At 41.3% G+C, this 15,710-nt stretch overlaps 2 protein-coding genes across 2 annotated transcripts in view; both read left to right on the forward strand.

Annotated features, from left to right (window-relative positions):
• The window catches only part of LOC308481103 (uncharacterized protein), a 358,919-nt gene that overhangs the window by 248,244 nt on the left and 94,965 nt on the right, over positions 1-15,710 (forward strand). The gene's annotated exons all lie outside the window — the stretch shown is intronic.
• On the forward strand, positions 238-11,131 carry LRRC30 (leucine rich repeat containing 30). Its single transcript, XM_081013179.1, has one exon. It carries the CDS (start codon positions 683-685, stop codon positions 1,577-1,579), a length of 897 nt encoding a protein of 298 aa, XP_080869305.1. The 5' UTR covers positions 238-682; the 3' UTR covers positions 1,580-11,131.

Consider the following 15,710-nt stretch of genomic DNA (forward strand, 5'->3'; position numbering starts at 1 on the left):
TTAAGGAGTCAAAATTCACAAATCATATCCTTTAGTTTAGGTATAAATAATGGTTTCCTGTAAGACTTGCATTCCAAGATTGAATCTGAAAATAAAATTTATGTGTGGAATTCCCTCTTTTTAAAAAATTGCAGCTGTAAATATTAAAGTTATTACGAAAGTTGTTCCTCAGCTGAATAAACAGTACTGGGAGAGGGGAGGGGATCATCCTCTCTCCATGTTTTTTATAGTTACTCTTCCTAATTGTCCTGCTGCTACCTCATGCTCCAGATATCCAAGAAAGCTGACATGGTAAAGTTATATACAGCACTGCAGTGACCTCTTTGCAATGAGGATGTGTATCTCTCCAATAAAGCCCCAGACAAAATGACAGTGACAGCTGCCTCGTGGCATTCAGCTTGAATGGAACAGGTTTGCTCAGAAGTGTCAGTCGCCAGCGTGTCATGACAGCAGATAGCACCAAGGAAAACATCTTTAAGCCCCATCCTGGAAAAGTGAAACTTCTTTCAGCAGCTGCAGAGGCTGTTTAGCAGGAAAGGTGCTCTTCAAAGTCTTTGCACTTCTTCTTGGGTTGATCTTCTTTTATGAACCTCCTGAAAGCTGAAACCTTTTGCCAGGTGTTAGTTGCAGAAGCCCATAAAACAAAACCTCGCTCAGCAGAAGCAGCAAAGCTGGAGGTTTTATGGGTGGAAGGAACTCCAAGAACCAAGAGAAGAAAAGCACGATGCTGTTGAAGAGGAGTCAGAAGTTACCTCTGTGGGAAGACGCTCTCCTCTCTGGGAAAGACCCAAGAGCACTCCTGAAGCGTGGACTGCAGTATGTCAGCTTGAGCCTCATCATGAAAGGGATGACAAGGACGCCTGACTTTTTGTGGGGATTGCCACAGGTCCAGAAACTGAACCTCTCCCACAACCAGCTGGTGGTCCTTCCTCCTGCTTTGGCGAAACTTGACAGGCTGGTGGTGCTGAACCTGTGTGGGAATCGCATGAGGTCTCTGCCGAAAGAGATTGGGCTACTCAGGAACCTGAAGGTTTTATTTGTCAACATGAATTGCTTGACGGAAGTACCGGCCGAACTCGGACACTGCAAGAAGCTGGAAGTCTTGAGCCTCTCTCACAACTGCATCTCCCATCTCCCTTCGAGCATCACAGACCTGATAAACCTGCGAAAGCTGAACCTCAGCAACAATCGGTTCATTTACATTCCCCTAAGTGTTTTTGCGTTGCGGAATTTAGATTTTCTACATGTAGGCTGCAACAAGCTTGAAAACATTGGAGACAGTATCCAATTTCTAGTCAACCTGCAGATCTTGATTGCTGATTATAACAAGATTCGCAGCTTGCCAAGGTCTATCTGCTCAGTCACTGCTCTTGAACTGCTAAATGTTGATTACAATTCCATTCAAATGCTTCCAGATGAACTCTATTTGCTGCGCCGATTGCCAAAAATTGCTTGGAATCCAATGGATAAGGGGCTACACATTGTGCACAACCCTTTGTCCAAGCCACTGCCACAGATTATAGATGGAGGACTGAATGCGCTCTACAGCTATCTCAAAGATAAAAATGAGCTCCCATAAATGTACACTTTGCTTGGGATAGACCTGGTGGCCATGTCTCAACTGAGTTCTTTAATATTTCTGATCAGTAGCTTTCACTGCACTCATCAAGAGTTGGAATACAGTTGCAAGTACATTGACTTTATGTTGACTGTGCAATGGATGTATTTTCCAAATAGTGTGTATCCTTGCAGTGCTGAGGTATCCTTTAGGATGGCAGGGGTGAGGAGGAAACCCAGGGATTGACATATTTCTCTTTATTTAGCTGTAATCAGATTAATACAGAGCCAACAGCAGTTTCAGGCTTTTCCCACCTGTCAGATTTCAATAACATTAATATAAAGCATATTGATGTAGTATGATGTGATGGTCTTGTGAAGTTCAGTGGCACTTTAAACTCCTGTTTAGTGTCTTGTACCAAGGGCGGGGGGGGGGGGGATGCTACAGAAATCCTAACCACAAGAAGCTGAACTGATTCCTTAGGAAGAAAGCTTGATCGGGTTACAAAGCAATGTGTTTTTGTTCCGTGACCTATACTGCATTATCTGTTACTACATTCTGGCTGTGGTTCAGTCCAATTAATTTTCCAGTGTGTTTGATCCCAGACAAGCAAGTTGCTACCTAAAAAGATATTGTAGAAAGAGGTGGTGAATAAATCTTGCAGCAATTGAGAAAAATGTCCAGATTGGAAACGACTAGTACCTCAAAATCTTGAAGCAGGGATTAGGTAACGTACATCACAACAAGTACTAGATGGAATGTATGGCTGCTTGTGATGTGAGAAGCGGGGGCATGGCCAGATCCACACCCCTTGTCAATGGGGCTTGTGCATGAGAACCCCCCAGTTCTCTGCCCAGGTGTATAGAAATGGTGAGCCAAATAGCTATTTTTTATGAGGAGAAACCTTCTAAGGCTTGAAGTCATTACTTGCCTCCTTTTCTAAAATTTTGGCCTGGGCACATATCATATGATGCCTGTCTGAGGTGGTTCTACCTAGTGTCCTTGTGGAAATGTATTTCATGAATGTTTTCTAAAGAAGCAATAGGTTAAAAAGTCTACCTGCCTTTCCATAAATCCAAAATGCAGGGCTATCCCCTCACCTATTGTATGGGCTAGGTCCCTAACTGCTAGGAAAAATGGAAAAGGAAAAATCTGGTAATTGACCAGAACTTATCTATCTGGGACAGTTGTGAATGTGAATACAAGCTTTGGGTAACTTTTAAGTTCATGACAGCTATTTGAAAAAGAAAACCTTCACTTCAGAAGCAGGAATTTGTATCTGTGAAATGCACTTTTAAAAACGATGTTGTCAGCAGCTTCTGCAGTTTCGGTGCACAAGATGTAATGATGCAGAACGGGGTATATTGCCTGAGAATGTTGTGCTAATGGAATACCTCAAAAGTGAGCAGGCTGCCCAGATTGTAGAGGATGTAAACTTGATTTGCATCTCACTTTGGAGCTATTTGTGAAGGGAAATTCAGGAGTCCTAAATATACTTCTTCAGCAGTTTCTGGCTCCCTGGATGCAATTAAGGAGAAAGAGAAGGCATATGAGACTGAGGAATAGTATCTGCAAAAAAAGAAAGAAAAAAGTGTCATGTAATTAATCAACTCAGGTTGCAACCCCTCTGCACACGTACTGGGGAATAAGCTGTATTGTACTCAGTGATACTCACATCATACATAGGATTGAATTGTCAATGCCTGATTAATGTAATATACAATACAAAAATCCACTGGGTATTTTGCTATATATTTGGGGCACAATGCTACCAAATTCAGCACTTTGTAAATCCAATTGATTTCAAAGTCAAATATTTCATCACTGTCTCATTGAAATCAGTGGGGCTTAAAATAGTTTATCTTTGGTTGGGTGCCCTTAATATCTCCTTTACATCTCTTCTTACAAAGCATATATATAGGGATGTATTTGGGTTTTTGGGTATCCTGAAATAAACATACAGCGAGCTAGTACATTTAATATATAGCAAAGGGGAAACACACACACAGACCTGAAGGCTGATGGACTGAGAAATGGATTGAGAAAACTCTTGAGTGTTTTGACAGAGTTTCCTGGTAGCACTTATGTCAGTGCAACAAATGACAATGAAGGTGGTGAGTCCTATGGCAAACAAGCCCTATGGGGCACAACTGAAAGAACTGGATATGTTTAGCATGAAAAAGAGAAGCGTAAGGTGAAGCATGACAGCAAATACCTGAAGTGTTGCCACCTGGAAGAAGGCAAAGACTTGAGTTCTGTTGCCTGAAAGAGACATAGCCAACTTAATGGGCTTATGTTGGGATAGAAGATTTTGGCTGAAGAGAAACTTATTGAGAGTAAGAGCAATTCTACAATGGAACCAATTCTCTCTCTCTCTCTCTCTCTCTCTCTCTCTCTCTCTCCCCCTCTCTCTCTCTCTCTTCACTATCCAGGCCTTTTAAATCTACTAGTTTCATTTATCTGTATGCTAATGTATGTCCTGCTGCTTATTATTAACGCTGGTTTTATTATGTAAATATGGCTTTTCAGTATTTTCATGTAAGATCAAGAGCCTGGCTGAAAAGTGGGGTCACAGCAAGAACATTTTTAAGACTCATATGAGCGTACACTATTTATACATACAAATGGGTTCTAATTTTAAAGATGATAATTGTACTTAAAATATCCATCTCAAATGTCTGAATGTTGGCTCTTGTATGCCATTGTTGACAGTTATATGTTAAGGGGTTTTTTTTTTACAGAGTAATCCAATCCGTGTCTACTCAGAAGCAAATGCCACTGAGTTCAGAAGGGGCTTGCTCCCAGGTAAGGGAGTTTAGGGTTGCATCATTTGTATATTTGATGCTGTCACATTAATCACTGGGCAGGGGAGATATCTGTTTATCAGCTAATAAGGATTAGGCAATAGAAGTTAGTTATGATATGATTTGGCTGTGATATCTCCCCATTGTAATTTGTATGGCAGCTTAAGAGAAATTGGCACTGCAGGAATGTTTAGGGTTCTGTTTCACAAGATGAAAAACAGCAGATGGTACAAGGAAAAGATCCCCAGACAGTAGCTAATCTATCTGAAAAAATCAAAATAGTGAGATGTGTGGATAAAGAAGGGAATAGAATATAAAGCTGAACACCATTATTTTGAAAGTGATGATGGTGCAGAATAACAATAATATTTCCCTTGTCCTAATAAAACAGTTTAACTGGATGAAGCACTAAAATATAAACAATCTTCCTGTAAAGGGGGGGGGGGGAATCCCATGATTATAGCTGCAATACTATACAGAATTACCTGGGAGTGCTCCCTACTGAACACAGCGAGACTTACATCTGTGTAATTATGCATGGGACTGCACTGTTAACAGCAAACCAAATAACTGGAACTGCACATTTGCACGTTCCAGCACATTCGTAATGAGGCAAATTATCCCCTCACATTAGCACTGAGCCCTGCTTCATTTTGTCCACCTCCATCCCAACCTCCCGGCAGAGCCAAACTGCATGTATACATTGGTCTGGGGCAATACCAGCTTGAGAGCATTCCCAGGAAACAGGACAGAACTGGCCATACATAGGCTTGTGCTTCACTGTAAGGAAGCGATGGGGAACATTTGGCCCTCCACATGTTGTCGGATTCAATTCTCATCAGCACCAACCTGCATGACCAATGGTCAGGAATGATGAAAGGTGTAGTGGCACAACAACATCTGGAGACCCATGGGTTCTCTTTGCCTAGTTTAAGAAAAGAACTAAAGCAGAACTGGGGAACTGGTGCCCTCCTCCCCTGATGTTACTGGACTACAAGCCCCATCATCCCTGACCATTGGGCATGCTGGCTGATGGGAGTCAGAACCCAACAATAGCTGGAGGGCCAAGGGTTTTCCAACCTGGTTTAATGCCTAAATTTAATAATAATTAAAAAATCTGCATGGAAAAAAATGTTTCTTATTTTTTAGTTCCTCAACCTAATTTTTAAACTAGACATACTACGCACGTTTCACATAGAAAACTACTGAGATCTTGGTATAAATAGTTGTTGGGGGATTTGAAAGAAGGGCATAAAAATCTCCTGGTATTCATATCAAAATTTCAGTAGTTTTGCAAATGAAATGTGCCTTGTATTTCTAGTTAAAAACACAGATATTTCCTCATCCTCAGTTTCAAAAATTATAACTGCTACAGAAACATGCAAAACAATGTAGGATAGTGCATGATACTCTTTGGTTTATGCATATGAACTGCAGTTCTGCTCAATTAATTTTTAATTCCCTTATTTCATTGGGATTTAAGCAACATAACTGCAATCAGGATTGCAGCCTTTATAACAGAAGCCTTTTGGCATGCAAACCCACATCGTATTTCCAAATCTTTTGCTTTAACTACTGTCTACGATGCTGAAATCCCCTTTCTTGATGAATCCTCTTTTACCCAGGAACAGTAAGCCCAACGTGTTGTATCAATATTTACTCTTCTAATAAGAGAAGAATTAAAAGGAAGAAAGAATGACTGGCAAGCATTTACATGATACTCAGGTAGGCACATTTCATTAAAAAAAAAAAAAAAGGAACAAGCCTTTTACTGTATCATAATTCTGTATTCCCCATAGCTTGGGAATGTTGTTTATTATTGTGCTAAAATAATTGTAGAAAATTATATTTGTTCTCCTTAAGGCTATAAACACAGTCTATTAATGCAAATATGCATGATTAGCACTTAAATAATAAAGGAGAAAAGATCATAAATATATACATTTTTCTAAATATGAAGTGCTTCCAGTAATAGAATGAACCCTGGTGTCACAGTGGAAATCTAAGAGCCTCTTCTTTCTAATAGTGTGAAATTTCCATTTATAGCTGTGATAGGGTATGAGATGTTAAGCCTATCCCAGGCACAAGATTAAATGTTCTCAGTGCTGGTTGGAATAGAATGCATGAAAGTGAGATACATTTACCTGCAAGCTCTCTTATGGATGCGAATACATGTTTATTAGTTGGTTCTAAGGAATGACTCTAGGCAGCAAGTGTATTTAAAACCCCAAGAGCAGAGTGATTAGCAAGAAAAGTCAAAATAGAAAAAATGTGCTTTAACGCATCTTATGGGTCGAGTATGCAAGATACACATATAAGTAAAACCATATGGCTGATTTTCCTGTTTTGACTCTGGTGCTGAGTTTTTAAACTCCAAACTCAGGAGGGAAGACAATGCCCAGACAATGGATTTAAACTCTTGTCTCAAATGTATTAAGGATGAACAAAGGAAATTCAAAACAGGGAAAGGCTCAGTGAAAGAACTATTATATCACAGGCTCTATGAACTTGTCCAGGTAGATTTGCCACTCAGTTTAATGTGGTGATTAATACTTAGACTAAGTTCACATTAGGGACACGGGTGGCGCTGTGGGTTAAACCACAGAGCCTAGGGCTTGCCGATCAGAAGGTCGGCGGTTCGAATCCCTGCGACAGGGTGAGCTCCCGTTGTTCGGTCCCAGCTCCTCCCCACCTAGCAGTTTGAAAGCACGCCAGTGCAAGTAGATAAATAGGTACCGCTCCGACAGGAAGGTAAATGGTGTTTCCGTGCACTGTTCTGGTTCGCCAGAAGCGGCTTAGTCATGCTGGCCACATGACCCGGAAGCTGTACGCCGGCTCCCTTGGCCAATAAAGCAAGATGAGCGCTGCAGCCCAGAGTCGGTCACGACTGGACCTAATGGTCAGGGGTCCCTTTACCTAAGTTCACATTAGCAGCTTCAAATGCTGCGAGGTAATTTCCCCCCACTGTGTTTCCAAGTCGCTTTCTTTCGCTGATGCTAACCTGAAAGTGGGGACCAGGGTGTCTTCGCCAGGCTATTTATTTCCCTGCGAAAGCTCTGATTCAATTTTGTGCAAGGACATTAATCTGCATGTGAGCAAAAGCTTCTCACACCTCAAGGAATTAAGACCTTTCCTGAGTTAGAATGTTCCCCAAAGCCTGGATAATAGGTTGTCAAGTGTGGTGTGAGCCAGTGTGGTGTAGTGGTTAAGAGCGGTAGTCTTGTAATCTGCTAAACCGGGTTCGCGTCTCTGCTCCTCCACATGCAGCTGCTGGGTGACCTTGGGCTAGTCACACTTCTTTGAAGTCTCTCAGCCCCACTCACCTCACAGAGTGTTTGTTGTGAGGGAGGAAGAGAAGGAGAATGTTAGCCGCTTTGAGACGCCTTAGGGTAGTGATAAAGTGGGATATCAAATCCAAACTCTTCTTCTTCAAGGTCAACTAACTTAGTGTTCATGGGAGCCACCATGAATCTGCTTTCAGCAATCCCCTTTTGCTATGCTTTATGATGTGACCTCAGTGGGCTGCATGATGATGGCATTCACATTACAGATAGTCTTCTTAGTGTTGTATTTTTGTATACTCAAACTGTCTCCAGAGACCCCACACATACTGTTTATAGAAAGTCCTGAAATTGTTCACAAGTAAACAAACTCCCATTCTGAGAGCAGGCTGATATACAGACCTATAAATAGTGTTAGATCATCCCCGATCAAGTGAAAGCATATATAGAAAAATAATCCCTTCACAAATGCAAATTAATTCAGTTTTTATTAAAGTCCTTGTGACCACTAACTACTCATCAGTGCATACCATCTCTGTCCATCTTGTGATGCACCCATAACCCTTTCCCGTTTGGGAAATGAAAACGAATGAATTTATTTTAATACAGCATTAATTCTGTTCAAAAACAAATGAATCTACAACAGGCTTCAAAAATATTGGAGTCAATTCATTAAAGACCTTCTCTCTGTACCATGTGTGTGTGTGTGTGTGTGTTTGCGTGCGTGTATTAATCTTTGAGTTTGTTGAAAAGGCTGTGCTGCTGTTTGTAATGCCTTTTCATAAATGTAATTGAATATACTAATATAATCTCTTACTGCCATTAAAGGAATGGTAAACCCTACATCTGGGTTAACACTCAACTGTTTAGAGTGCTCAATTCTAATGCAATTGATTGCCTTGCAGATATTGACAATTTTTCTGAATGGGCTCGTATCTTGCTTTTCCAGAAGCACAAAATTAGATCTAGTCAATTATCCCCAGTTATCACACAACTAATTTAGGCCTCTTTTGATCTATCTGAAAGATCTGGCTTAAACAAACACATATTGGCAGGCAATCTGGAGTTTATCTGATATACTTCCCCCACCCTCCAACGCCGCCACCAATACCTGATGCACATTTTAAGTCTTAAAATGTACACCAGGCTGGCTTGGGAAAGGAAACACATGCTTGAAAATGTCTCTCCCCCCCCCCCTTTTTTTAAAAAGTCAAGCTTTATCTAAATTTAGCACCAAGATTTCTTCCATGTGCCATTTCATCAGCAACCTGTTCTCTCTTCTAGACCCAAAAGTGTCCACATTCATGGAACGTAATAGCAACGGGTCATTAGGTCAAGGATAAAGAATGTTGTATTGATAAAGCCCAACGAGAGACAACAGAGTTGAAAATAGAAATTTCTGAATGCCTGCCTCATTGTAGCTGACAGAATGGATAAGAGTGCTTTCAAACATACCACAGATACAGTGAAATAACAAAACTCTGCAGTCATCTGTAGGGTTTTTTTGTGTGCTTTTCTGCCTTGCATTTCACTTGTTCACAAAATGTTTCTTGGCACTCTGGGCCAGCTAAGCAGTTTTTGTATTCACATCTGTCAATCACGCATCCACAAAGGAGGTTATAGTGAGCATGCAGGCGGGCTAGTAGGCCAAGACTGGCAACTGAATCCTGTTGTGCTTAATGATTGTAGTCCTATTTCTTTAAATATGGAAAAGAATTCAACCCCAGACAAAGAAAGATCATATAGTGCAGGCTTTCTTTCTCAGAAGGCAGATCCTGCTTAACACAGAGTACAAACTCTTCCACAATCAGTCTACATCCCACAGATCTGTCCAATAGAGAACAGGTAGAAACAAGGTGTCCCATGCTAAAAGTGTGCTGTTCAACTAATGGTTTGGTAAAATAATCCAAATGGAGGCAAGCCACACAGACAGACTGAAAACAATAAATAGTTGATAGTCAATCCAGTGCAGGGAAACATTCCTTTCCAGTCCTATAACAAAAGCTCTGCATGTAAAACAAAATCCATCTATCAAACCTTCCTAGGAGATTATTTTCTAGACCCTCTAGAACTTGTTGTTTGACTCCAACTCCCAACAGTCCCAGACCGGATCTAGACACATTAAAAAAAGTGATTCAGTTAAACATAAAGGGAAATCCTGTTGACCAAAGATGGGACTCCACAGCACCATCTGGTGTCACAGGGTTATAACTCATATAAAGCACTTTTTCTTTACTAACGTAGTCGAGTCTCCAGTCAGTGATGATAACAGCCATAGTCCCACATTATTTGGATGTCCAAACATGAGGCGCCCCAGCTCTCAAATAAGTCCACCAATGTCAACATCTAACTGAGGCAGTCATTGGTGCCTTAGAAGAGGAGGAGGAGGAGGAGGAGGAGGAGGAGGAGGAGGAGGAAGCAGGAGGAGGGTATACTGGAGCAGGAAACCACCAAAACAGTCAAGGACTCAGCTATATAGCTCCAAATAAAACGTTTTGAATGTGTTGTAAAGTGCAATATACAATTGTGACACTAGGTGGCGACTGTGAGCTATAGCAAATTCAATACGGTTTTTATTTTCACACATTTTTAAGATGTGTGTGGATTCCACCCCAGTCAAATTAATGCCACATCAATTGTCCACTGACAAAACATTCTCAGTTAAACATCCACATTCTGTCATCCCCACACGTTGTAATAGGAGCAGGATATAGGATTAAAAACTCAGCACAATTTTTTAGTTGAGTCTCCTGTTCATACAATAGCAAAAATAAAATAACCAAATCTCAAAAACAGGAATTTTGTGTGTGAAATATTCAGGAACTTAAGTATTATTATATTTTACAGATGGAGAAGTAGAGAACAGGAGAAAAACTGATCCTTATCTCAGGATGCACATCTCTAGGGCTAGTATTCAAAATCACGTCCTTAATACCTCTATCTAAATTGTTTTTGAAACCACTGAGGTTGTTTAGTACACCCACTGTTTAACAGTGATTATTCCAGGCTTTTATACTTTAAGGATGCCATGACTCCTCCAGTTTTGAGACTGAAAGTAAATGCAGTTGTCTCCCAAAATTGGAATTTGGAATGAACTTAGAAACTTTAGTGAATCTGAAGGGGAAAGAATGGATTCTGGGATAGGCATTATGATTCACCCTCTACTCCCCTGAAACTTTTGTAGAAGATTTACACTCCTTCTGATGTACGATCTCAATTTATAAATGACCTCATACTATTAGCTTATTCTATCCACAGCTTTCTGTAACACAAATACAACTGTTTTACTCTGTTCTTTTTGGTTTTAAAAAAATGGGGTGCTGGTACTCCATCCTGGTTAGTACTGTCACACTAAAACCCCTTTGTTTTCCTCATTCTGATATCTTTGTAGAGTGTAATAGCTTCTGTGATTGTTCCCTGCAGAAAGATGGACAAAATGTTCAGTGTAATGATTCTTTCAAGATTGATTAGAACTGCTACATCCTCTAAGATCCATGGCCTGAAAGTAAAAGAGAAAACCACAGACAAAATCACAATTTTCACATACAAGGAAGCAATCCTAGGCAAACCATGTTTTCAAAAATTGTGGAAAATAAGTATCCAAAATAGTTCTTGAATAAATTAATAAACTATATTAAAATTAATAAACTATGTTACAGCAGAAATATGCTAATATTTATTTTATTTATTAAATTCATACACACATCTTCCTCCAGAGGATTCCAGGGCAGTGAACATATCAATACTAATACAGTCGTACCTTGGAAGCTGAATGGAATCCATTCCGGAAGTCCGCTCAACTTCCAAAACGTTTGAAAACCAAGTCATGGCTTCTGATTGGCTGCAGGAAGCTCCTTCAGCCAATTGGAAGCCGCAGAGGCCCTGTCGGATGCTCGGCTTCCAAAAATAGTTCGCAAACCGGAACAGTCACATCAGAACGGGAGACAAAACGTTAAGGAACTAAGCTGTTCGAAAACCAAGGTACAACTGTACAATTAAACCTTCTAAAGAAAAACCCAATTTAAAACAACCTTCTAAAAAGCAGTTTAAAACTCCTACCATGTGAAGTCAAATAAACAGAACATGCAGTAATTAGTCCAGTAATGTGATATAGAAAGCATTTCCATGTGTTAGTCCTATTGAAGCATCCAAATGCCTCAGCACATGACAAAGAGTTACTTGCCTCTCCTTTCCATATGTTACAATAAATCCAAAATGGAAGTATTCTGGCTGGGGCTGATGGGAGTTGTAGTCCAAAACATCTGGAGGACAGAAGCTTGCTAGAGGTCAATGTGGAGAATTAATGAGAAATACATGTGTCGATTACTCCACATGGCAAGCATGCACATGGAGTTTTCATTCTGCATACATCAGGGCTAGGGAACCTTTCTCAGCCTGAGGGCCACTTTCCCTCATGGACCATCTTCCAGGGGCCACTGGTGTGTAGGGGCAGGGGCAAAACTTGGGGAAGCAATTGTGTGGATTGTGCCATGGAGCACATCCCAAGGTCCACAGAGAGAGGCCTGCAAGGCCACATTTGCCCTTGGACATGAGTTTCCCCACCCCTGATTTGGACGCACTAGGGAAATATAACCAAACATAAGGACTTAAGGTAAAGGTAAAGGGACCCCTGACCATTAGGTCCAGTCGTGACCGACTCTGGGGTTGCAGCGCTCATCTCGCTTTATTGGCCAAGGGAGATGGCGTACAGCTTCCGGGTCATGTGGCCAACATGACTAAGCCGCTTCTGGCGAACCAGAGCAGCGCACAGAAACGCCGTTTACCTTCCCGCCTGGAGCGGTACCTATTTATCTACTTGCATTTTGATGTGCTTTCGAACTGCTAGGTTGGCAGGAGCAGGGACCGAGCAACGGGAGCTCACCCCATCAAGGGGATTCGAACCGCCAACCTTCTTATCAGCAAGTCCTAGGCTCTGTGGTTTATCCCATAGCACCACCCATGTCTTAGAGACCCCATTAAACTGAAAATGCAACTCAGTACATTACCTGCATGAAGATGTGCAATCAAGCAATGTTACAGTGGAAAGATCCTCTGGCAAGAGTCAACAGGAAACTCAATCCAGGCAAGACAGAACTGCTCCTGCTTTGGGAAGGAGACAGATTCTGGTAGAATGATTCAACTTGGTTTTGGTGGGGCAGTTCCTTCCCTATCAGTCTCAGTTCATTGGTCCCTGATCATCCATATTAGGCTGAGATAGGAACCTGGTCCAGTTCCTCAGTGTCCTGGCCACTACTGAACTCTGAGTCGTGAGACTATTATAGTTTCTCACACTTTTTTCCCTCCACAGGTATCATTCCAAAATACTCTCATTGGGGTAAACAACAGGACTATCCATCAGAACTGCAGGAAGGCTATGCAAGCCTTTGTTGTTCTTACATGGATTTTATTTTTACTTCCCCGGTGGTATCTGTCACTTCACTGCTAGCGCCACCCAATTTAACAAATAGTATATTTAGGGATTCCTGGAAAGTGTATAATCTCTCTTCTCATATGTCATTAGCTCAGCACATAACTTCTGGGCATTATGTGCACACAGTGCTTTTGATGAAGTCTCTCGCTGATTAAATACAGCATATCTTGGATGTCCATTTCACATTTCCACAGTGCACTTTCATATCTTCGCAGGAATGAAAAGCTACATGCAGGGAAAGCATTCAGCAAAGCCTGTAGCCTGAATGGACTTTCATAACCGCAGGATCACAGTAGGCCATTTTGTCATCATTTCTGTGTGATGGCTCTAAAAGAAAAATACTAGATTCACATCCCCAAACTTAGATAGAAGCAAGCTGTTATCTCCGCTTTAAACACCTCCTTCAGTACCTAGAGCCCCTTTGGTCTTTCTGCACGCCACCACTGATTCCATAATCTTCAAGTCACATGTGCACCCCCATGTCACTGCTCAGGATGGTGTCAGGAAGCAAAACAAAGGGGAAAGTGGCTGGTAAAAGTGATCCTGCTGGGATGTAGCTGCTCATCAAACACACTTTCAATTTGTCTTATTTTGGCTGGCCAAATGTGCTTGGACTGGTGAATGCCAACTATGAAGCTTGCTAGCATTAGGCGATATAAGACATTCCTGATGACAGATGCCAACAGCTGATGCACCTGAACCAGCTTCAATCATAGGCTGATGAGAGCTTTAGAAAGGGAAATCAGTACTTGCCTACATGTTGGGTTGTTTCAATTACATGTGAGACTGACAAGGCTACAATTTGTTCGTGACAATCCATTTGACAGCCACACATGTGCCGACCACCTGATGGCTCTTCAACTAGCTGCAACTAACCAATTTTCAACAGGATGTGTGTTAGTCATTTCCCCTTGTATCAGTCCCGTACTGTTATATTGCTTCTAGAAAAATCAAACACACAGTGATGACTCCAAAGCTTCAGAAATAAACTTGCAGAGTTTGAAGATCTCAGGTCTCTTCCCATCAAGGCCTTCCAAAGTTTAAGCCCATCTTGTAAAGGTTTCTGCCGTTCTCCTGACCTTCCAGATGCACTCTTCCCCTCTCCCATCCAAACTAACCTAGAAGCTACTACAGAGAGAAGCCAACAACATTGTCTGATCTCCACTGAACTGTTTGAGCTTCCACAGCAATGCCCTGAATGGAAAAAAAATCAATGGAAGGTGGACCTTGACCTCATAGTAGGGTCATCAGTATCTATGGAAACTACCGGTACATTTCCTTTTGTTCTTTTTGCCTTGAATGTTGCTTTTTATGTGCATGATGTCTCAGGTGCAAGGATTCAGCAGAAGCCAACATGCTGTCCTGCAGTGAGCCCTCCTTGCAGCAGGTAAGTTTTCACTTAGAATAGAATAGAATAGAATAGAATTTATTATTTATACCCCGCCCATCTGGCTGGGTTTCCCCAGCCACTCTGGGCGGCTTCCAACAGTGTATTAAAATACAGTGGTCTGTTAAACATTAAAAGCTTCCCTTAAGAGGGCTGCCTTCAGATGTCTTCTAAAAGTCTGGTAGTTGTTCTTCTCTTTGACATGTGGTGGGAGGGTGTTCCACAGGGCAGGTGCCACCACCAAAAAGGCCCTCTGCTTGGTTCCCTGTAACTTGGCTTCTCGCAGTGAGGGAACCACCAGAAGGCCCTCAGCGCTGGACCTCAGTGTCTGGGCTGGATGATAGGGGTGGAGACGCTCCTTAAGGTATACTGGACCGAGGCCGTTTAGGGCTTATTGTGCTGCTATCACAGTTTCTGTAACTATTTATAATAATCATTGTTGTCCTTCATTGGATACACACCACCACTGTTGTCATCAAAAATGTGTGTGAATTCAAGGGCTGAAATTATGCACTCACTGTCTCCCCACAGTGGATACTTGGCCCACTATTTCCCCATACGAGCAATAAATTATATGGTTGTCCTTCTGGCTTTCAATAAGAAATATTTGTCCTGATAGTGGTACCAAGATTCCACAGCCAGCACTGAAATTTTCTCAAAAGGTTTTTAAATAAGGACAAAACATAGGCTGAGATATGTTTCCTCCACCGAATTTACACATTGCAAAGCAAATGGGAGGGGAGTTTTAAAAAAGATTTTCCTTGTATCCTTGCAAATATCTTTCTTATCTTTCTTCTCCTTCTTAACCAATAACCTTAGTAGCATTTGTTCAGAAGAAAGCTTACATGGTGGTAGGATGCAGCCTTCTGAAAAGACAGCAGAGGTTTGTTTGATTTTTTCCTCCTCCACAAAAATATCACAAAGGTCCCAAGATACAAGATATATGAACAAAGCTTCCTGTTGCTGATTTGGAAGGCTTGAAACATAATAATCTCCCATGCATGTTAAATAATTAATGATGCATCCAGATCTTACAGCTCCTTCAATCTAAAGTAATCTTGCAAAGTACCAGTGAGCCCAAAAAACAGAGAGGGAATTGCAACCTGAGCAAGAGAACAGAAGTCAAAGGAATTCCATATTTATTTTTGTTGTCTATTAAATACACATATTAGAGTTTCAAAGGCACTGCGTGTTCACTATATAGGGGATAGGGGATTGTGGTTAAAAAGGCCTTTCAAAACGTGACATG

The sequence above is a fragment of the Podarcis pityusensis genome (assembly GCF_964106645.2).
Source record: "Podarcis pityusensis genome assembly, chromosome: 7".
In the NCBI taxonomy this organism is placed as follows: Eukaryota; Metazoa; Chordata; class Lepidosauria; order Squamata; family Lacertidae; genus Podarcis; species Podarcis pityusensis.